Here is a 24448-nt window from a genome sequence, read left to right as displayed (position 1 = left end):
GAATTTAATGAGCAGAACATTATCTTTCTTTAAATACCAGTTAATAATAACAACAACAGAAAAATAAACCAAACACTTTCTCCTAGCTGAATATAGTGCCATTTGAGAATACTTTGAAATTTGACAAACTTAGCGATGGAAGAAAATGAGACTGTATGATCAAGACTTTTGTTTTTCAACTGCAGGTATGTTTGGGATTATTTGGTACATGTTTTGGCTGTTGCAGGCCTATGAGTGTCCAGCAGTTCACCCAACAATATCCCATGAGGAAAGGACCTATATAGAGACAAGTATAGGAGAAGGAGCCAACTTGGTTAGTCTCAGTGTAAGTAGAGACGGATAGATGAAGACTTGCCTCTTTTTTATGAGTATTTCTCTCAGTGATTGTGTTATCCTCTTAAGAAAAATAATCTGTCAGTATATTCAGTAAAAATCCCACGGTATTTTTACTCCCTAGAAATTTAATACACCATGGAAAAGATTTTTTACATCGTTGCCGGTTTACGCAATCATTGTGGCAAATTTTTGCAGAAGCTGGACCTTTTACTTGCTGTTAATAAGTCAGCCTGCTTATTTTGAAGAGGTCTTTGGATTTGCAATAAGTAAGGTAAACACACAGATGCTTCAAATGTTCTTGAACTTTAAATCTCTTGCTTCTACTGAGAAAATCTTTGCATGATAAAATAAGTAAATTGCTGATCAAAATTCATAACGGTTCTGTGACACCTAATACCCTGGAGGTCAGACAAGTTATACATTCTATGCACAGTATACATAGCTATTTAATTTCTTCTTAGTAAGGATCAGAGCTGTATTAAGCTGCTTTTAAAGATTTGTATTATACCTGATCTCAAAGTGTTTTTGAAGCTGACTCAAGGACCGCATATTAGGCAAGGATCAAAAGATTTAAGGGTGAGAGGTTTTTTTGTTTTTGTTTTGTTTTTTGTTTTTCCTATAAATTATTCAGTGAGGAGCGGTAAGAACCTTAAAGCTCATTTTGCAGATCACGGTCATAGCGATAACGGCCAGAGCTTTGTATGGTTTAGAAAGAACTTTTTCAAAGTTCCCAGCCATTGCCATTACGTTGTCTGTGTTTCAGGGAGGAAGAGTGTGAATGGTAAAACATAAACTGTCATCATAAAAGAATTAAGCCTCCTTCCCACAAGGGAAAGAACAGCAGCCTAGTAGAGGTAGATGTCTGCATGGCTACAGGTACTGTCAGAAGTGACCATGGAAGAGCTAGCACAGCCCATAGTGGCTGCCATCGGAGAACACTCAGTCTGCGCCAAGTGTTTAACTACCATGTGCCGGGCACTCTGCTGCGTGCTGGGGCCTGTGATGAATGAAAGTCACCTCTGCCCTCAAGGAGCTTCCGATCTGATGGAGGAGACATTTGGTCTATCCTTAAAGCCATTCATTCATTCATTGTTTATTTATTACAGAATTCAGGCCTACCTTGGTCCCATATAATTAGATGATTAAATCTGATGGTGAGGGGTGCGGTGGAGATGGCGGAGGCAGGGAGTTAAGGAAGTGCCTCTCTCAGAAGTAGCTAAAAATAGCTCATTGTTTCTTTTCATTCCAGGTGGGTCTCTTGTCAGCAGTCCCACACATGGTTATGACAATCATTGTGCCTATTGGAGGACAATTGGCTGATTATTTAAGAAGCAGAAAAATTTTGACCACAACTGCTGTCAGAAAAATCATGAACTGTGGAGGTACTGTGGATTTCATAGGTGGCTTAAGCAGCTTTTATAGAATGAGATGAAACTGAATTGCAGACCATATTTTGGAGGTTATGTCTAATCACTGAGCAGGATCTTAAAGGCTCCTAAGTCCATCCCCCAGTTGACTGTCCATCACACCCCTGCCTAGTGGTCATTCAGCCTGTATTTGTCCGACCTGAGATATGACAACTTGGGAATTCCCTGGCAGTCCAGCGGTTAGGACTCTGTGCTCTCACCTCCAAGGGCCCAGGTTCAATTCCTGGTTGGGGAACTAAGATCCCACAAGCCACGTGGCCAAAAAAGAAAAAGAAAAGAAATACTAAAAAAAAGAGAGAGATATGACAACTTATTTGATACATCAATATACACTGGCAACTGCAGAAATGCTTCTTTCATCTACTCTTAAGCCAAAGCAACATGATTTCCTGGTATCTATCTGTTTATTTTTTATCTTTCCCATATATCCTTCCACATATATAATCCTTTGCTTTTATAGTTTATTCCCTTATCTCCCCCTTCCCTTTCTACAGATATACATGTTTTGGTAAGAAACATAAGAAAAGTATTTTCTCTGAGTAGTTTTCTTTCTTCCCAACATACGCTTGTGCATGGGGTGTACACAGACACACACACACACATACACACACACACACCATCCTCTTCCTTGTGTTATTTAGTTCCTATTTCATGTTTTCATTTTGCAAAGATAAAATAGAAGTTGGGCGATTTTCCAAAAGAGGTAGGTAAAAGTAACACGAACCCTCACAATGCTTATGACAACTCACCTTTTTAAAACCCTCCACCTTCTCCTTATCTTTTTTGTTTTGCTTTTAAAATTAGCATTTAATGAACACTTTCTGTGCCAGCCACTAAGCTAAATTCTTTACACATATTATTTTATTTAATCCTCATAACCACCCTGTGGAGCAAGTGCTGTTATGTATTAAACCCAATTTACAGTGGGGAAACTGGGGTATAATAAAGTGACTTGCTCAAGTGGCAGATCCTGTACGAGATCCCAGGTCTGTCTGAGCTCATTGCCAATGCTTACAGTCACTACTGCTATCTCTCCAGGGGACTGGGGGTCGGGGTGGGTAGGCGGGAGGTAGAGGACAGTGCCATCTATGGGTGAAAGTTCATAACTGGGATATTAAGTTGGAAAGGAGGGAATGGGGGCACTGTGACCAGATGAGATGGGTCAGGGCCCTTTAGAAGTGAAAATCCTATGGAGGGATGCAAGAGCGGACTGGCATGATCTCATCGCACAGCATCTCAGGAATAAAGTCTGATCAGGGAGATTGGGAATAACCTGTCAGCATCTGGGCTCCCAGCAGTTTGACTGCTGGCCCCAAGCAGGGATTTGGGGGCCTACCCTTGACTTGAACTTAAAGGTTGGCAGGTATGGGCTTGCTCTCTGATGGGCAGGAGGGGAAGCTCTGGGGCACTGCCTTCACGATCCTCCCCAAGGCGGCTGAGGTAGGCAGAGTAATTTCCTCATCAAAGATGTCTATGTCCTAATTCCCAGAACTAGTTAATGTGTTTCCCTATACAGCAAAAGGAATTTTGCAGGTGTGATTAAATTAACGATCTTAAGATGGAGAGGTTATTTTGGATTATCTGTGTGTGCTCAACATAATTACAAGGGTCCTTATAAGAGGAGGCATGAGGGTCAGAGTCAGAGATGGAGATGTGACAGTAGAGGCAAAGGTTGGAATGATGCAGCCACCAGCCAAGGAATGCAAGCAGACTCTAGAAGCTCAGAAAGTAAGAAGAGAGTTTCCCCAGAGCCTCCAAAAGGAATGCAACTCGCTGACACCCCGATTTTAGCTCTGTAGGACCCATTTCAGACTTCTGACCTCTAGCACTATACGATAAAAAAGTTGTGCTGTTTTAAGTCACTAAGGTTGTGGTAATTTGTTATAGTAGCAATCAGAAACTTACATAGTAGTCAAAGTACCACTCCTCTAATTATCAGATTCTGTTCCAGCTGAATAGCCCTCCATACCAGGCCCTGAATATATCTTGCTGTCTCTGACTTTGCTCACTCCCTTTCCCTTTACTGTGAGTTCTGCTCACCTTCACCAATCAACCCAGTCCCCCCCACACAGCCTACTACATCAGCTCAAGTCTTTTCACTTGTGTTTTGTTAAGGCTACGTCAGCCTCCAGTGAATGCTCCTTCTATCTATACACTTGGTTGACAACTCATCATGTGCTTCCTTCTTACAGCTCTTGCAGGAAAGTATTTTAGGCAGAGGGAATAGCATGTGCAATGGCCCTGAGGCAGACATGACTGTGACATGTTAGAGAACAGAAGGAAGGAAAGTCAGAATGGTCGGGGCTTGGTGGGTGAGGTGGAGAGTGACATTGATGGGATCAGAGTGCACAGCTGGGGCCAGATCACGGGAGGCCTTGTAGACAGAGCTACGTGGAGCTTGGGTTTTACTTGAGGTGCATTGGGAAGCAAATGGAGGGTTTAAAGGAGGGAAAGGGACATGATCTGATTTATGCTTTCAAATCGAAATAATAGAACTTAGAGTAAAAGAAGGGAAACTAGCTAAGAGGCTATTTCAGTCATTCTGTGAAAAGAAGATGGTGGCTTGATCTAAAGTAGTGTCAGTGGAGGTCGACACTGAAGTGGATGGATTTCTAAATTCCATGAGCCTTACTTTCTTCTTCTTTAATATCTGAATAATAGTATTTACCTCAGATGATTGTTATGATTGTTATGATTGTAAATGAGACAATGTATACATGCACCTAGCATGAGTTCAGCAAACAGAATGTTCTTGACATATTTTAGTGCCTTTGTCTTCTCCTGTGTTCAACACACTGACAAAACAGAAGTTTTCCAAAGGAAGCATTCAATAAGTATATGCTATTCAATCATATTTCCCATGGCCAAAAATATGCAACTTCTAAACCTGGAACTTGAAAGAAAATTCTGTGTTTAAACTCTACCTGTACAACCTCTTCTAAAGACAGATGCCTTGAAGACCCTAACGACATTTTCATAGGAATGTCTTGCTCATATTTAATTTTTCCTCAATCACCTTTGCCATTGTTTCTTCATAATTAGTAGTTTAGATGGTGGTGACAACTCTCAAATATTTTAAATCCTTGAGAGTAAATCCTTTTTTTCCTTTTTTTTTTTTTGGCGGAAACTAGAATGCATTCATAGAATCTCCCCAGCCTCTATCCCATCTTAAAAAGAAAAAAAAAATCTCTTCACATGTCTATTCATGTCATTTTATATTTTGACATAGCAGAACCAGTGGGATATACATAGAAAAAATTTTTTAAAAGACCATGCTTTTCCCAGCTTGCTTAAACACAGAGATGCTGCATTAGAGATAAAGACAGAGTTTTGTGCCATCACTGAATGAGCCAGACTGATTTGGATATAATGAAGCACTTCCATGATCTTCTAGAGAATTTTAGTTGGTTTCATATTTTCTAAGCCAAAATACAGAGGACGTTTCTCATCTGAGAACGATCACACATTTCGTGGAGTCTGCCACCTCCTTCTTTTCTTTCCATAGGCAAGAGATATTTGCTGCTAGAATCATTTAAAGCAAACAGATCACCTTAAGACATGATGCTCTATTCTAGTTCATTCTGAATCAGGGCACATTTCCAAGATCCTCAAAGACAGATGTCAAATCCTTATACCTCCCTCTGTATTACATGGAAAGTGTGAGTGACGTCAAAAATTCTAGTCTGGCCGAATCAGTTGCCTGTGTGAACTTCAGGGGAGATGAAAAAATTTCTCAGGCCTTTTAATCCTTGTTCTGTTTTTCTTGTCAGCTCTGAATAAGTTCACTTTCCAGGATCTCTTGATTACCCATGAAGTCCAAATTTTATCCTTCAGCTCCTGAAACGTACAGTTCTATCTTTAGCATTTTCACTGTAGATAGGAACCATTAGGCTCTTAAATGGTTTTTCTTTCTTTGGAAGTCTACTATTTGGCAAAGATCTTTTTTTTTCCTTAGAGATGAATCAGTGTATCATTTGTAGGTTTTCTTCTTCATGTGTCTTTATTCTAATTCTTTGGGGGAATTAACTTTCTGGTACCACTTTGTTGAAAGTGTTAAAGGAAGTTTCAGCCATGTGCCTTGTTGCTTAAGACAGGCCACTTCTAAAACACAAACAGTATACAAAACGCTAGCAGTTTTTCCTTATGTATAATTTAAACTGTTGAAACAAAATTAATAACAAGTAGTAATGGTATAAAGTCCACAGTTTTTTAAAATTTTTATTTATTTATTAAAAATTAAAAAATGTTTTCATACAATTTTTAAAGGTTACTTTCCGTTTAGAGTTGTTACAAAATATTGACTACTTTCCCCTTGTTGTATAATACATCCTTGAACCTATCTTACACCCAGTAGTTTGTATCTTCCACTCCCCCATCCCTACATTGCCCCTCCCTCCCCACCCACTGGTAACCACTAGTTTGTTCCCTATATGAGTGAGTCTGTAAAGCCCACAGTTTAAAAAGCACCTCTGCACCCATAATTGCATTGATCCTCTTTAGATGACCAAGTAAAACAATTATTGAGGCTTTGCCCTATTTCTATGATAGTTTTGAAGAAAGGGACTCAGACAGGTAAGCAACTTACCAAGGTTTACAAACAGTGCTTTAGCTTGTGTTTTAACTTGTCTTGGTTTTCCTTTCTTTCCTTCACATTAATTCATCAAACATTATTTATTGAGTTCCCACTACATACTCACCAGGCTCTGTGCTATATGTATGGTACCTTCCCTGGATAATATCACAGTTTTGTCAGGGAGGCAGAAATACAAATGAAAAACTACAAGGCAATGTTGAAAAGCTCTATAAAATGAGTAAGAGTGAGACGTCAGCTTTACTGGTGGGTGAGGGGCAGGGTTGTCAGGAAAGCTTCCTAAAGGAGGCAATATTTGAGCTGGACTTTAAAGAATAGTAAGATTTCTCCAGAAAAGAGAAGTGGTGGGAAGAGAGTACTGCAGGTGAAGGAACAGTCTGTGGAAATACATTATGGGCACAAAACAGTGCTGTGATCAGGAAACAGCGGATAGATCTGTGTGACAACAGGGGGCTTTCTACGGGCTACAGGTGGTGAGCAAGGAGGTGAGGATGGCTGAAGATGAAGCTGGAACCGCAGGAGGGATTTATTATACAGCATTATACTCATACTACGTAACCATTGACAAGGGTTTTAAGCAAAGGGGCAACTGATCAGATTTGTGGTTTAGAAAGATAATGATCTAGAGAATGGATCAGAGGAAGAAGAGATGGGAAGACCAATACAGTAAAGAGGTTATTGAAGTTGTCCAGGTGAGAGATAGTGGCGCCCAGAACTAAGACAATGGCAGAGGAGGGGAAAGCAGAGGTCGGATTTGACAGATATTTCTGAGGCCAAACCCATGGATTCTTATCTTATGTGAAAGCTGAGGAAGAGAAAGAAGTCCAAGATGATTCTGAGATTTCTGCATTGGACTTTTGGTTACCATTTGTTGAGCTGTGCCCATGGCCGACAACCATGCTCAACACCTTATATACCCAATTTCATTTAACCTTCCAGTGTTCCAAGGTTGTATTATGAGCTCCATTTGGTGGGGTTTGGGGGGGGGGATGAGGAATCTAAGAGGTGAGGTGACTTGTCCAAGATCACACAATGTGTGATTTTGAGATGGAATCTGAACCCAGGCCCGTCTGACAAAGTCTGGGTTCTAAACACAGGTGGATAGAAGTTTAATTTAGAGAAGAAGAAAGAGTGTGGTGGTGGTTTGCTTTGTTTGTTTCAGACTGAAAATAGGGGAACAGAGACTTGATTTGGGCCTGTTGTCTTTGAGGTAACTCAGAGGACAAATGTGTGGTGATGTCTGGAATCAGCAGACGGTCCCCAGTATGAAGCATCATTTCATTGTCTTCTACCTCCCAGGGTACTTCATGTCCCTGGAAATGGTATTTATATCATCTTTCTGTCTGCTATCGGCTGAATGTGTGTGTGTGTGTGTGTGTGTGTGTGTGTGTGTGTGTGTCTGTGTCTGTGTGTTGATGAGAAGGACCATCTTCATAATTTCCTTACTCTTTTTTATTGTGCTGGATTCACTTATTCTGAATGAAAGGAACAGAAAGTACTTTTGTCCTGCTGTATTTTCTGTGCAAATATCTCGTGGCTTTAAATAGAGGCCTGAGAGCTTGGCAAACTTCTGAAAGGGAAGATTCTGCCTTATGCTTTACAAGTGGTGAGACTCTGCTTTTTGTTTCAGATATTCACTACAGCTTTCTAGTCACCTTTGGCAATAATAATATTTTATTTTTTAATTTTATTTTTATTTCATTTTTCTGTGAGAGACCATCACTTGTGTAATCAAAGGAGAGTCATTGATGGTTTTAGTATTTAGAAATGGCAGGGGGAACTACCCATGAACAACTGATAATAAACATTTCTCATCCCATGGGCATCATCGTACCTCCCGGGACCATTCAGTGTTCAAAGTACACCAGGAAAATGTTGGAAGGCTCACAGAACACCTGGGTAATATTAGCATTGTCATGTAGTCAAGAAACACCCCAATAAGATTGTAAATATTGTGCCAGAATGTGTGTACTAAAAACTTGGGTCCATGGAAATAAAAACAGATTCTTATCTGATAAATTCATGAACTTGGGCTGATTGACATGAAAATGACTTTTTCCCCCCTGCTGTTTCCATTTGCAGGTTTTGGCATGGAGGCAACCTTACTCCTTGTGGTTGGCTTTTCCCATACCAAAGGGGTGGCTATCTCCTTTCTGGTGCTTGCCGTAGGATTTAGTGGTTTTGCTATTTCAGGTAAAGTGTCCTTTGGGTTTCCAAATCTTTTCCATAGATCCAGCAAGACTTGGGAGGAAGGAAGGAAAAGATATTGTAGCATCTTCCTTTGGTAGCCAAGCCATTCCCAAGGATCAGGGCCACTGGCTAGAGACTTTCATCTAGTGGGGATGATTTTGTCGGATCACTGAGAACCAGGCTTAGGAGCCCAGTCAAGCTGGAATCGTTGATATTTTCTCCATCTGGAAACAAACAACGTGCAGGCGCTGCCTCTGGGACGTGGGCAGCGCGTGTGTTGCTGGATGAAGTGACACCTTCATACTTCAGAACCAGGTCACCCTAACTAACGGAGGCTCTCATGACCTTTTCAATCCTCACCTCCTATTGGAGAGCTGCTAATATTAACTCAAAAGTCAAATGATGTAGTCATTTGACATATAGTCATAGAATCAGAAGTTTTTAAGGGTGGAACTCTCCTTTAGATTTTTGTCTACTCCGTGGCTTTCATTTTCCAAACAAGGAAATGCAGGTCCAGAGAGGTGATGTGACTTTCTAAACAGGCTAGAGCAGGAGGTAAAAATAATAATGGTGATGATGAGAGCTAACATTGATCAGGCACAAACTCTGGGCCGGGGACTGTTCAAAGCCCACTCTGTGTATTAACCCCTGTAATTCTCACAGCTACCCTAAGGGCTAGCAGTCTCCCATTTTACCAGAGCAGAAACCAGCCTACTGTGTGAGAGGTCACAGTGCTAGCATATCATGTCTTACAGACTTCAGAAGTTCCCTGTGCAAAACTGGGTGAAAAAGTATAACTCAGGTTTTTTTTCTAACTTTAAAAACATATTGTAGGACTAAAAAGTGTCATTTACAGAACACTTCACATATATTGCATCTATCTGACAAAATTATGAAGCAAGTGATATTACCATTATTTTACTGAGGAGTAAATTAAAACTCAGGAAAACTGGGGACTTTCCTATTGTCACACAATTGGTAGCAAAGGAAGAACTAAGGTGCAGTCCTGCCAGGCTTCGTATCTGTGCTCTTTCCACAATTCTGGGCTGTCTTAAAGATCAAACAGGGTGGTAACATCCCAGAACAGAAAAACATGGAACCTCTGGTCTAAACTAACATAAAACAGGGGCTTGATCTTATCAAAATACAGTTGACCCTTGAACAATGCAGGGGTTAGGGGTGCTGACCCCCAGCACAGTCGAAAATCTGCCTATACCCTGTAGTCGGCCCTCTGTATAAGATGTTCCTACGCATCCTGGGTTTTGCTGTATCCTCAATTTCTCATCTGAGGATTCAGTCAACCACAGATCCCGTAGTCCTGTAGTATATACTACTGAAAAACAAATCCGCCTGTAAGTGGACCTGTGCAGCTCAAACCTGCTTTGTTCAAGGGTCAACTGTAAATAGAGCTGATAAATAGTTAAATTAGGAAAAAATGTCTGCATTAAAAGTAGCTTGCAGCTAACAGCGGGTTTGGGGATGCAGAGACCTGGGTTTAAGGGCCCTCTTTACTACTTACTATTTATAAAAGGAAAAAAACTGCTAAGTTATTTACATCCTCAAGCCTCAGTTTCCTCATCTAGAGATTGGAGCAATGTAACGGCAGCTTCATAGGGTTGTTGGAAGATTGCAATGAGCTGAGATCATTCATTTATTCACTCACACTTCCCAAGAGTCAGACACTGTTCTTGGCACTGGGGATATTGCAGAGAAAAAAAAAAATTAAAGATTCTGTCCTCATAAAGTTTACATTCTAGTGGAAATAAAGCATTAGAAGATCTTAGCCCAGTACCAGATGCATAAAACAATTAATAAATATTCACTATTGTGGTTCAATTATTATTTAATCTAGTCCAGTGCTTCTCAAAATTTAGTGTGCATACAAATCACCTTAGGATCTTGCAAAATGCAGATTCTGATTTAGTAGGTCCAGAGTGGTGCCTGAGATCCTGCATTTCTAACAAGTTCCCCAGTGATGTTGATGCCGCTGATCAATAGTCCATACTTTGAGTAGCAAGGATAGAGCAGTAATGACTTGTTTCTAGTAGGATGTTAAGGAACACCTTTCTTTGATAGCCCTGTGATGCAAAGAAATTCGTATCCTGTCCCAAGAGATACTGAAATATTCAGGCTCATATTGTCCCCAGATTGCCAATTAAGCCACAATCAGAAGGAGAGAAATCCAATAGCCCAAATCACAGCAGCTGCCACTTTTTTTTTTTTTTTTTTCCAGCACTTACTCAATGCTGGCCACTTTTTAGATATAACCTCATTTAATCTCTGTAGCAGCCCGATGAGAAGGGTATTGCTATGTTCATTTTGTCAGTGACGACACTGATGCTTGGAAACGTGACTTAACTTACGCAGGTAAATTAAGTAATTAGGATTGGAATAAAGGTTTATCTGATCCAACAGTGAGACTATGGGAGGCATTATGGTCATGGGGATGATGATTCCTTAGGATCTGCTATCTGCCAACTTTATAAGGAGTTAATAGAGATGCCAGGGAAGACTTGCTCAGCTTAGGAACTGATTATGGACAAGAGAGCTGAGACAGGTGAGATTAGAAAGCTACAAGGGATGGAAAGTGCTCAATATAAAATGTATAAATTTGTTGAAATCTTTTGGATGTGAATCTGTTATTTCAAGTGGCTTATATTAATATTTTCTCAGATGTACTTGGGTGTTAAGAGCAAACCCAAAAATAGATAGCTAGTGGGAAGCAGCCGCATAGCACAGGGAGATCAGCTCGGTGCTTCGTGACCACCTAGAGGGGTGGGATAGGGAGGGTGGGAGGGAGGGAGATGCAAGAGGAAAGAGATATGGGAACATATGTATATGTATAACTGATTCACTTTGTTATAAAGCAGAAACTAACACACCATTGTAAAGCAATTATACTCCAATAAAGATGTTAAAAAAGAAAAAAGAGCAAACCCAAATGTGTATTTTTTGTTAAAGAGCTCTGCTTTATAACTTTGTAATGAAGTTTCAATATAGAAAAAAAAAAAACAAAGGATGGGTGAGGCCTGCTTTAGAAAATGTCCTATGTAGAGAAGACTGACTCTCCCAAATTGTGTGCACTTACTTTGTGTGCCTGCTTCAAAAAAATCTATCAGTGTCTCAGTTTCTCAACAATTTTCCCCCCAAACATCAGTATTGTGCAGCTAGAAACCTAAATGGCTTTTCTGACATTGTTTTTAGCTGAACACAAATGCCTAGGCTTTGTATCAGAATATAATACTCGCCAATCATACTAATTGCTTCTTATCTCTGGGTTCTTTTCTAATAAACTGTTTACCGCATTCAAATCAACAGTAAGATTAATTAATCTTGCAGCTGTTTTATATTCTGATTTTCTGCCACTTTGACCTGAAGGAGAAGATATGTTTATTCCAGAAAGGTTTTCTCAAAATTGTCTCTGAATGGAGGTAGGAAAAAAAAACAACCAGCCAATGTGCCAGATTAGGAAAAATATTTTTGTTTAATTCTGTTTTCAAGTTCTTTGCACAAAATAGAGAATTAAAAAGCAAGACCAAGGAAAATAAAAATATGAATAAACAAAACCTACAACCCCCTGCTGTAATTTCAGAGCTCAAATTGGTAATTAATTAAACAACTATTTATTGAATGCCTACTATGTGCCAGACACTTTGCCAGCTCAGGGAAGATTGTGGTAAACAAGGCAGATGGATACCCAACCGTAAAGAACCTATATGTTGGCTTTCACCTCTATGTACCTGTGTAATTAACATATATGATTTCACTTAATTCTTACAACAATTCTATAAGACTGATTATCCCAGTTTATAGGTGAAGAAGCTGAGGTTCAGAAAGTTTAAATCCTTTGTCCAGGTTTGCATCTCAGTTAAGCTGCCAGGTCCGAGGTCCGTCTGACTCTAAAATGCACCCCTGGGCTATACCGGGGGAACTGGTTCCCAGCGCCTGATGCCTCCTCTTTCAAAGCCTTGTTCCTCCTCTGCCTTCACTCCTCCTTCATCCCACTCATTCTTGTCTCCTGATAAGCAGATTAATAGTGAGATGTTGGTGATTTCTTATTTTACCACTCCTAGCAGAGTTATCTATAGATAGAAGACCTCAAAGAGAGGGGCGTGCTTAGAAGCGGCGGCAACAGCAGAAGTAGTACTGGTATTGGTAATCATGATAGTAACCAGAGCCTAGCTGTTTGCCAAGAGCTCTTGCATACATATTTCCCCTGAGTCTCATCTCACAGCATCCTTATGAGTTAAGTAGTAACATTACCCCCAAATTAGAGATGAGGAAACAAAGTCCTAAAAAGTGACTTGTTTAAGAGGTAGGAATAAGATTTGAATCCAGATTTACAGACTCCAAATCAAGTATGTATGTAAAAGTGTTTTGAAAATTGCAGAGGATTCTGCCAATGTTTGTGTAAATCTTTCTTATCAAAAAAGAGCCCTTTCCATTATGCCATGTGGCTACTAAGGCAGACCTACATATGGTGGACTTTTGGGAGTGAGTTGAGAGCTAGGAGGGAGGATATTATGAGGCAGGGTTTGCTTCTAAGCACACTCTATGTGATCATGTGATTGTTTACTCTGAATAAATGTGATCCAGGCTTCGGGCTTTTCAGTATTGCCCCAAACACCACTGTTTTGGGCTTCTAAGCCTAGAAGGTACAGGTGTCATAATTCCCCCCATGGAGAACCCATGGTAGTCATTGCTAATCAATCATAGCCTGTTTTTCTGCTATGTGCAGACACAGCCTGACAATTCTCAACCCAGCCCTTCCACTAAAGGTATCCATTAGTTACATGTAGAGGAAATAGATTGATGAGAGTTGGGGAAAGTTAGTATTTTCCAAAATGTATTTGGAATTCTGTTCTTGAGTCTGATTTTGAGGTGTTTGGCTTCACTGTAGGTTTTAATGTCAACCACTTGGACATTGCCCCCCGCTATGCCAGCATTCTCATGGGGATCTCAAACGGAGTGGGAACCCTCTCTGGAATGGTCTGTCCCCTCATTGTGGGCGCGATGACCAAGCACAAGGTAATGTTTTCCTTTGGGGCTGTGGGTTACGGTATCAGGGGACTGAAGCACTGCACTGACTCTCAAGGCCCTACCCCAGTCTGTGTAAATGTGTATGTCCTTCACTTGGCTGAGTCACTTGAATGTCTTTTCTTTTTTTAAAATTTCTTCTTCTTCTTTTAAAAAATTATTGTTTATTGATGGCAACAGGGCTGACTGATGTTTGCGTCTATGTTTCTTAAATTGAGAAATAAAAGGTGTGTGTGTGTGTGTGTGTGTGTGTGTGTGTGTGTGGAGGGGAGGTGTTAATACCATTAGACTGTTTAGAGATACAAAGAAGAAACTGAGGTAATCAACTCAGGATAAATAAATTACCTGATTGCTTTATAATCATAAGTAATTAAACTTTACAGCCCATTTCCATTTAGCATGTTCCAGCATGAAAATATTAGTGCAGTTATACTTCCTTATTATGAAGAAAATAAACAAGACATTAATGACCCTTCCTAAGGACCTAAGCGGGTGTGGCACTAGGTCGTTACTGAATATTTGTGTATTTAGCCTAGGGTGGGTGGTACAGGAAGATCCCAGATCCATCCAGAGTTCAGCCACAGGCCACATGTTTTCTTAATCTCTGTCTTTGAAAGGGTTTTAGTTGCTGCTTTCTGCAAATAAACATTTTTTGATACCATGGAGTTTTTACCCAACTATTTTTTGTTGTTGGATTGCCTATTGAAAATATGACTTCAGAAATTCTCCCAGCTTCTTGGAGAGGAAAGTGTGGGATAACTTTTCTTATCTTTTGATAGAAAAGGAAGGTGGTCTTTGGGGATTTTATAGGCAGAGGATCCACGCTTTGTCTGTTCATGAGATGAAAGGATTGGTAATATGATCATTAAATCTCAGATACTGTCTGCCCCTAACTTTAAACACAAATTCCCATTATTTTTGATACAGTATATTTTCATAGAAAATATGATTATAAATAAGCTATTGACAGTCAATACTGACCATTTTCATGGCTCAAATTGTCATGTATCCAAAGCAAGCAAGAGGGAGACCTCTGATATTTACAATGGTGGGTTCCTAAAGCAAGTTTAATTTAACCTATTATGTGAGCGGAAACCTCATTTGTATATATAGAAGAGCTGTGAAGTGGTGCAGCAAGGAATTTACAGGATGTTTATTTTGTAAATATTTTTCTAAATTAAAAAAATGCATATTCATTGTAGTCTTAACTTTCATTTTTTAAACACTCAAATTCCATTTGGGTCCTGGGCCTTCTTCTGCCACATGTCTTCCTGAGAAGCACAGCATTTGCCTTTGGGGTGACCAAGTGCTTTTGTCCCAGTGGAGGCCTCCAGAAGATACTGTTAATCTCTGTTTTTGGTTAAAATATTAATTGGTACCGCGTTTCCTTGTTTAGACCCGTGAGGAATGGCAGAATGTGTTCCTCATAGCTGCCCTGGTGCACTACAGTGGCGTGATCTTCTATGGGGTCTTTGCTTCTGGGGAGAAACAGGAGTGGGCTGACCCTGAGAACCTTTCTGAGGAGAAGTGCGGAATCATTGACAGAGATGAATTAGCCGAGGAGATAGAACTCAACCATGAGAGTTTCACAAGTCCCAGAAAGAAGACGTCATATGGAGCCACCACCCAGAATTGTGAAGTCCAGAGGAAGGAATGGAGAGGACAGAGAGGGGTGACTCTTGATGAGGAAGAGCTGACATCCTACCAGAATGAAGAGGGAAACTTCTCAGATACATCCTAATGTCTGAGGGGGCACTTCTGGCTCCTCCTCACTTTAGAACCAGAAAGTATCCATACCTATTGCTTTCTATTGCCAGAGGGTCAACTCTAGGGACACTGGATGTGGGGGAACGGGGAGAGGAGGTTTACTTAGCAATAGGGAAAAGATAGATATTATCTTGCAATGACAACCTGCTCTAAGTTGATAAAATGGGTGGCTATAATTTTTTTGATTGGCAGTTGACTCTTCTCTCTAAGAACTAAATTTATTCAGGAAAGAGTGACTAGAAAAATAAGAAAGACAATACCATGTTTTTCAAAGAAAAATGGAAGGAAATGGGGATATTTGACCTGGAGGGGAGAAAACAATAGTTGCTACTACATTTCTGAGAGCCGCCATGCAGAGGAGGGTTTCCTATTCCTAATAAAGGCCACAGCTTACAAAGGCCCTGTATTGTGCCAGGTACTTTATAACATTCTCATTTAATCTCCACACCCCTATGACATACATTTTTTATCCCCATTTTACAACTAAGGAAACGAAAGCAACAGGAGATTGACTTGCCCAAGGTCATCCTGCCAGGGACAGTGCTGAGATTGGTGGGGTCCAAAATAGGTGGCAGCTTTGGAGAAGAAGGTTTCACTTCAGATTAGAGAAGACATTTTTAATAACGAAAACTGAAAATGGAGTGGGTTGTCATGTGGATAATCCCCTATTTTGGCAGGCATGGGGGATGGAAAACATTTGGGTTGACGTGGCAGAGAACATTCAAACATTGTGTGAGAGACTGGATTCAAAGACCTTTAGGGTCCTAGGTGGTCTGAAGAGCCAAATGATTCTGTGAATCCATAGTTTTTCTAAATAATAAGGGTCACAGACTATATGAGAGATTCAAATAGGTTAAACAAAGAAAAATAAAAAGCTAAGCAACACAGCAAATTTCCAGGAATCTGATGGTCAGAATGGCTGAGAAGAACTAAATTTCAACCCTTCATAATATCAAGAATGTGGTTAAATGATGTTCCAAATTACTTGTAAATCTTTAAGACGTTTAGTAATTTAAGAAGTTGGTTCATGCATTTTATTAGGTAAAATTCTCTTAGAAGAGTCCTCTGTTTTAAAAAATGTATGTCTTTAGCCATTTCTGCTGGTGATATTAGGAAATTTGATCAAATTATACAAAATTCTGATTGAAGTATTCCTAATGACTCTACTTGGAATGATATTTAGTGAAACCACAATAATACAGCATTAGTTAAACAGTGAAATACTAGAATGTAAACATCTGGGACAACTAGACCCATAGTGTTGAAAAATTAATCTTTGCATAAGGCAATAACATGGATACTCTCTAAATATATTTTAAAATTTAATGATATTTTAAAACTTAATGTTGGCATGTAAAAGATTGTTTGAAAATAAAATTATTTCCATGTTCATTGTTTTTGAAAATTTTATTTCTACTTTCAGACGAAAAATATAATATTGCAGGAAAAATTATAGATTTACTTGTAGTTTGTTATTGTAAAGTGGTTTTGTTTTCTCCTAATTTCTCTCATATATATATATTTCTGGTCCCTAATTGTATCAGCAGAATTGTAGTGTATTTTATAAAAAGAATAATTTTGAAAAAAAGCCTGATTTTCCATTAAATAGTATTATTTATGTCACCAGTATATCATTTATGTTATATATCTTTAAATCTCTTTAATGAGTGAATCCATGTAAGTTCCTCTGAACAGTTCCTGTCATGTAGAAAATGCTCAATAAACATTAGTTATCATCATCATTATTATCTTTTAACCTTTTTGGGAACTTTGCAGTTGAAAACAAAGCATGCTATGTCATTTTCACCCATTAGTCACAGGATTTATTGTGAAAGTCGTGCTGTTTTCTAAGTTAAAAAAAAAAAAATTGAGAAATTTATGGTAGTCAGTGTTTTATTTTTTCTTCTGTTAATGAAGTCAAATAACTATTTTACAAACTCATGGTAATCCTTAAGGTAATGTTGTAGATTGTGACACAAAGTTGTATTTACTCCATATTTGATGTCAGGGTCATATGTAGAAATTCCACATTTTGATAAATCAAAGCACTTTTGACAGGGTGCCTGTCACTTGCCCTTATAGTATTAAAAAAATGGGGTCCATGGTGTTAAAAACTAGAAAACACATTATTTTGTTGTGATGGGTTTCGTGAAGGTTGCAATGAACAGATAATTACATTTGAACATCAGGCAGATGTACTTTGCAAGTTATTGTACATTTGGCTGCAAATATCCATTCGTAGATCAGCTCTTAGAGGCAAACCATGGATTCTAGCAAGAAGGGAAGGAAGCCTGAGGATGCTGGATTCTTGAGACAAGAAAGTTTCATCCTTTTTAAAGAATAAAAACAAGGAACAGGAACATGTTTTGGAACATGAACATAACAAGAATAATATAATTATTCAAGAAATAATGACACATTTGTTATCCCTGCCTGGGTGTTGAATTCAACAGGTAAAAATTGGAATCTACTATTTCTATTTCACACTGACTCCTTCTGAGCCCAACAAACCTAGCTTTCCTTCCCTGTTTCTTATCTCAGTTAATCACATCACCCTTTTGCTGGAGCTAGAAATCTTGGAGTCACCTCTGACTTTTAAAAAAGTAGCCCTTTCTCTCTTCCCTGCCAAGTCCATTTAATTTTATTTTCAGTCTGGGGCTCAATGTCTTACACCAGTTTTGGAAAATTTTCAGCCATTCTCTCTTATTATACTGCTTTTCTCCCTTCTCTCTCTATGCTTTTCCCGAGAGTCCAGTTAAATGGATGCTGGACTGTGGGTAGGACTCTGACCATCTCCTCTGTATTTTCCAGCCTTTTGCCTCTGTCTTTGTTATTCTGGAGATCTTCTGACTCACTTTTTAAGTAAGTTCTTTATTTCTCTCTTTAGCAAGGTTTAGTCTCGTAAAAATCCACCCATTGTGTTCTTAATTTCAGTTATTGTATTTTTAGTTCTAGGACTTTTAGTGGTTCTTTTTCAATTCTGCTATGTCTTTAAAAAAAATATTTCCAGTCCTCTGCTGAGATTTTCAATCCTGTATTTTATTTCCTGGAACACAAGAAGATAATTATTTTAAAGTCTGATCAGTGCCAATATCTGGAGACCATGTAATTCTTTATCTATTTCCTACTGGTTTTGCTGATTCTTATTCACATTATCTCAGTCTGTGCCTGGCTTTCTTTGATTGTATCCAAAATCGTATTTGAAGATTTGTTTGTAGAAATGATTTTAGGCTTAAAAAATGTGGGGGTTTTTCTCTCCAGAAATGATTTTTGTTTGATTTTTCCAGGAACCTGAAGGCATTAGCATTCTGGGATCTCTTTAATCCAACTGAAAGGGCTGAGATATTCTGGGCCACCCAGATGATCTGGGAGATCTGAACTAAGTTGTAGGGAGCAAATCGTGTATGGAAGGGATATTTGGGCCCCTTCCAGGAGAAACCACGAAGATTTATATCTTTATTAGAATTGATAGTCATTAGAATACAACAGATTCTGGCCTGATTCAAACTTGGCATTAATAGCCACATGGACCAATTTGAAGGGCTAGGGAAGCTGAACTTTTCTTTGCATTTCATTTATTACTGGGTCCTGGGCCTTATGCTAAGCCCTTTCCATGCATATCTCATTTAATTCTCATGGGAACTCAATGAGGAAAGTTCAACTATTTATTCCCAAGTATTTATTAATAAATAAATGGTGTTTAAGAGGAGAAGTTAAACTCAAGACTCTAATGGCTGTATTTTAATCTTAATTCTTTTTTAAAAATTGAAGTATATTAATTTACAATATTATATTAATCAACTCAATTAAATATTAATCTTAATTTTTAATCTGTTCTCCACCTCTTTTCCTGGCTGCAGTAAATTCCAGACAATGGTAATTCTCAAAGTCAGGAGAATGTCCCAGGAATTTCAGTAAGGTGTCAGCGAACTGATGGGATGAGCTCTGGCAGTTTAGTCCAGACCCCAGTACGGGGACAGGTGAAAAACCAGATGAACAGCTGAGATACCTCTTCTCACCAATGGCTGGCCTGGAGTAAGATGTAAGAACCAGGGGCCTCTATATTTTCCCTGGTTACCCAGATAGTAAGATAGGAAGGCTGAACCCAATGCTTATTGTGTGTGTGTGTGTTGGGGAGTTACAGGGCTGTTGCCAGAGGACTGAATCTCTCCGAGGCATCCCAGGAATGGAAACACAAGCACTGTCCAGAATCTCAGTATGTGTCCTGCACAGAATAGATGCTCAATGGATATATTCTTCAAAATCTGATGTGTTCAAGGAAGATTACGCTGGAGGTGATGCTCAGGTTGACTGATTAAACATGGCAGATTAATGTAGGTAGTTACCTACTTTCTAAGATTATAATAAAGGAATGAAAGAGCACATAAACTTTCCAGTACAAAGAGAAAGGAGGAGAAAATCACATTTAGGAAGCTGAATGAGGATACCTGAGCCTTAACTGACTTCAGCAGAACCAAGTGAAGAAAAGAAGGAAGCTGTTTTGTGTTACTACCCCTGGGGAAGCTGAAAAATTGAAGGCACCAGGGCCAGGTACCTCTGGAGGACAGAGTGAATGGATAGAATGACATTTGAGGAGGGGGGGGCTGAAAACACAAGGACTGGCTGAAAGTTAGAATTGCCTGATTTAGCAACCCTACTGAAAGTGCATGGAAGGAGTAGTTATAACTCCAGAGCTCAACCAAGAAACTGTCCCTCCCCACACCTAGTGGAAAACAGGAGCTTTATTTTCTGTACAGGGCATCTCTGGATTCAAGAACACCGGTCATAGCTGAATATAAGCTCCAAAAAGTAGAGATTTTAGTCTGTTTTTTTCACTGATGAATCTCAAGTATCTAGAACAGTGTCTGGTATGTAATAGTCACTTGGTAAATATTTGTCGAATGAATGAATGAACCTCATTAAACAAAGGGAAATTAATTAAAAGTTTGCATACTGAACACTGAAAACATTCAGCCACCTTCATGGGCCGAGCTTCCAAAATGCTGGTAGTCAAGCTCTTATCGTCTAGGCAGGAGACTGAAGGATTCATAGGGTGAGGGATGGGAACTCACTTTCTAAGAGAAAGACTTACAGTCATTGACATTTAGGGGTTTCTCCATCAAAATAAGTAGATCCCTGCCCAATCACTTCCTGTGGAGGCCACCCACCAAGCCCTACCAATGGGAATAAAAATTCCATCATTCATTCATTCATTCATTCATTCAGCCATTCTACAATTATTTAGAATCTATGATGAGCACTTCAATTATTGAGCACCTATAATGGTCCAGGCACTAGGGATAGAAAATAAATGAACAAAATAAGTCTCTGCTCTCATAGAGCTTACATTCCAGAGGACAGACACAGAAAATAAGCAGGTTGATGAGTAAGTTCAGTATATAGTACGTCGGAGGGTGTTAAGTGCTAAAGACAAGCATAGAACAGGGTAAGGGGATAGGAAGTGTGGGGCTTGAGGTGTTATATTGAGTGTTCAGGGATGTAGTGGACTTTGAGCAGAGATGTAAAGGCAGTGAGGGAGCAAGTCAGGAGCCTCTTTGGGCAAAGTGTTCCAGGAATTAAAAAAAAGCAAGTACAAAGTCCCTGAAGTGGGAACACACTCGGCATATTGAAAGAACACCAAGTCTTTTAAAAGTGGTCAGGTTCTGGACATATTTTAAAGAAAGATGGAACATTTGCTGAGAGGCAGAAGACTGGGGAGGATCAGGATTGGTGCGGGAAGGAATCAAGAACCAGCAATTTTGGACATGTTCGATTTTGGAATTTTATTTGCCGATTGATAGCTAAGTGACAATATCAGGCGGACACTGGAATGCAGTCTGGGATTCAGGGCAGAAGTCAGAGCTGGAGCTGTTCATTTGTGAGTCATCATCTCATCACACAGATGGTAGTTAAAGCCACGAGACTGCACGAGATCATCACGATTTGAACATGATTGAGCCCTCCAGCACAGAGATATCAGGAAGATGAGAAGGAGTCAGCAGAAGAGATGGAAAAGTGAGGTGGCAGGGTAGGGAAAGGGGACCCATAGAGGATGGCATCCTGTGGCCAAGTGAAGAAAGAATGGCTCTGAGGAGGGGTGATCATTAGGTTAAGGTTACGATATGATCAGCTGTGTCAAAGCGGCAGCTAGATCAAGTAAGATGAAGACTGAGAAAGGACCATTGGATTTGGCAGCACGAATAGACAGCCAAAGACTGCTGAGAGTTCAGGAAAGTTTCCAACACCAAAGACAGAGCTCAACACAGGCAGGGAGGAAGGTACTTGGAAGAAACCCAACATCACAGGGAGGTGAACAAAACTTAATCTGAAAGAGAAGAAAAGATATTGCATGCGTGACACAAAAATAGAATTCTGTTTTTTAAAAAAGGAAGAAATAGGGCATTCCCTGGTGGTCCAGTGGTTAGGACTCTGCACTTTCACTGTCATTGCCTGGGTTCAATCCCTGGTCGGGGAACTAAGATCCCGCAAGCCTTGCAGTGTGGCCAAAAAAAGAAAAATTAAAAATTAAAAAAAATTAAAAAGGAAGAAACATCCAGGGAAGCAGACTGGTCTAGATAGAGAGAATCTTGAGTCTGGGAGGTCAGTTAGGGGACTATTTATAATAAGTTAGAAATGAGGGCCAAGGACAGGATTGGAGTTCAAAATGGGGAAGAGAGGGTAATTAGAGAAAACTTTAAAAAATATTTTTTCTAAAAAATGTAGTATATGCTCCCTTGTAGAAAATTTCAAAATAGAGAAAAATGTATTTATGGGAATAAAAATTAATATTGCAGCACATTTAACTACTCAACATTTCAGCACATGTGCCTCCAGTCTTTTCACATATATATTTTTGAACAATATGGGATCATACTGTAATATATAGTTTTATGTCCTTCTTTTTGCAGTTAACCTCATATAATAAATTCCCATGTTTTAAATATTCCTTGGGAGCTTGATTTTAAAATAATCACTGAGATATAATTTACATAAAGTAAATTAAAAATTAATTTAATTTAAAAGTAAAAGTAAAAAGCACAAATCTTAGGTTTATAGATCAATTGATTCTTACTTGTGTGTGCATATAGTTGCATACCTCTCCCTAATGGTAACCACTATTCTGATTTCTATTATGTGGATTAACTTCGCCCATTTTTGAGCTTCATATAAATGGAATCATACAGAACAAACTCTTTTGAATCCTACTTCTTTCCCTGAGTATAACATTTTAAAAATTGGTCTTTGCTATTGTGTTTATCCCTAGTTCCTTTTTTTATTGGTGTGTAATATTACGTTGTATGGCTGTATCAAAATGTGTTCTCCTATTTATGGCCATTGGATTGTTTCCAATTCTGGGGGGAGAGGACTATTGTGAATAAAGCTGCTGTAAACACTCTTGTCTTTTTGTGGACATATGTTTTTATTTCTCTAGAAGTAAATTGCTGGGTCATAGGGAAGGTGTACATGTACCTTTGTGAGACGCTACCAAACACTTTTCCATAGTGGTTCTGCCATTTTACTTTCCCACTATCTATGAATATGGGTTCCCATTGCTCCACATTCAAACCAATGAGAACATGATTTTTTTTAATCGCTGAATGGTATTATTTCATATTATGTGCCTAGACCAGTTGTTAGACGTTTTAGGCAGTTTTTAATTTTTCACTATTATAAACAGGAGTTCTTGATTATAAATCCTTGACTTCATCTGTAAGAAATATTTTCAAGGGAAAATTCACCTGACTTACCATTTCTATATCATTTATCATTCAGTTAGTACCTGGTTAGTTAAATTCATTATCAACAATAACAGAGCAGATAATGCAGAACTGTGGCCACATTTCAAGGTGGCTTTGAAATGCATTTCTTTAAAAGTTACACTTGAAGTGGATAGGTGACCACAATTCCACAACTTGAAAGCACTTCAAACACAGAACTAGCACAAAGTAATATTATCTTTTTCTTCTCTCTCTCCTTTTGTCCCTTCCCCTCTCCCCCTTCTCCCCCTCCCCACCCCCCATCAAATGACAAAACTAAAACAATTTAGTAACAACTTTGGTGTCCTTTATTCAAGGGACAACAGCCCATGGATTGCGGGGGAGTTCAATGCTCACTAGCAGCGAAGCAATCTTCCAAGGGATTTTGGGCAAGAGAGAATTTTCCAGAATGTTAGAAGAGGCAACTGGGAAGCAGGGTGAGCTTGGCTAGGAGATCGGGGATTTCCTAATAAGACCTGCAGGTCCTATTTTCTAGAGTGAGGTGAGCTCGCTAAAGCTGAGTTGGAGGATTGATTGGTGTTAGGTTTCTTTGACAGGTGTGTCCTGTTAAGTGCAGACTGACAGGTTTGGGTTTGTGGTATGGCTGGGGTCCCTGGGGTGGCCTCCATTTTGGGGTCCTGATAAATGAATTAACTTTATCACTCCACATATACATATCTACTCATAATGTCTGGATTCTGAAATAAAGTTCAAGTGAAGTCAAATAACTTAGATATACCATGGATGTGAGAGACCTTTGACCCTTTCAGCCATCTGTATAGTAACATTTGTAGAATCCGGGCAAACAAGCTGGAGGGCTGCTGCCAGGTGGACCCACTTCCCTTTCCTCCACAACTTTCTCGGGTGGGGGTGGATGGAGCCGCCTTTCAGTCAGGCTTATGGCTGAGCAGAACTAAACTCCCTTATCAAAACTGGGATGGGAGGCCGAGCTTTTGCTGGTGAAGCTCTAACTTTGCCACAGATGCCATACGGAGAGAATATTACAGGAAAGGAGGAGCGATTAAAGTTAGATCCTGAAGCCGGTAAAGCCACTACTGTTTTGGATTGTGTTGGTGTGGTGTAGCTACCCGAGACCTGCAGACTTCTCAACTTGGGGTCCACAAACACCCCCAGAAAATGTGATCTAAATGGTAAGTTGTATATGTTCACTTTCATCTGGAGAAAAGACTTATCTATAATCTTCTATAACTGTTGTCATATTCTCAAAGGTGACCATGATCCAAAGGAGGTGAAGATTTGCCAGAATGACCTACCGGTGCTAAATTGAAGGAAACCTAATAATTTGTAGTCACTGCCTGAGATGCCCTTTGTAGAAGCCTAAT

General features: G+C 39.4%; 1 protein-coding gene across 1 annotated transcript in view; it reads left to right on the top strand.

The window, feature by feature from the left end:
- SLC17A8 (solute carrier family 17 member 8) overlaps positions 1 to 22778 on the top strand; it is a 64123-nt gene extending 41345 nt beyond the window's left edge. The window contains exons 7-12 of the mRNA XM_082419567.1: positions 186 to 325; positions 458 to 607; positions 1586 to 1718; positions 8437 to 8547; positions 13445 to 13572; positions 14978 to 22778. Coding sequence (XP_082275693.1) covers positions 186 to 325; positions 458 to 607; positions 1586 to 1718; positions 8437 to 8547; positions 13445 to 13572; positions 14978 to 15322 — 1007 coding nt within the window. The 3' untranslated portion in view covers positions 15323 to 22778. The remainder of the gene's footprint in view (positions 1 to 185; positions 326 to 457; positions 608 to 1585; positions 1719 to 8436; positions 8548 to 13444; positions 13573 to 14977) is intronic.
- The last annotated feature ends 1670 nt before the right edge of the window (positions 22779 to 24448 follow it).

Source organism: Balaenoptera physalus (genome assembly GCF_965194825.1).
Source record: "Balaenoptera physalus genome assembly, chromosome: 13".
NCBI classification, from domain to species: Eukaryota; Metazoa; Chordata; class Mammalia; order Artiodactyla; family Balaenopteridae; genus Balaenoptera; species Balaenoptera physalus.
Note: the sequence above shows the minus strand (reverse complement) of the source record. Positions and strands in the feature narration are given on the sequence as shown.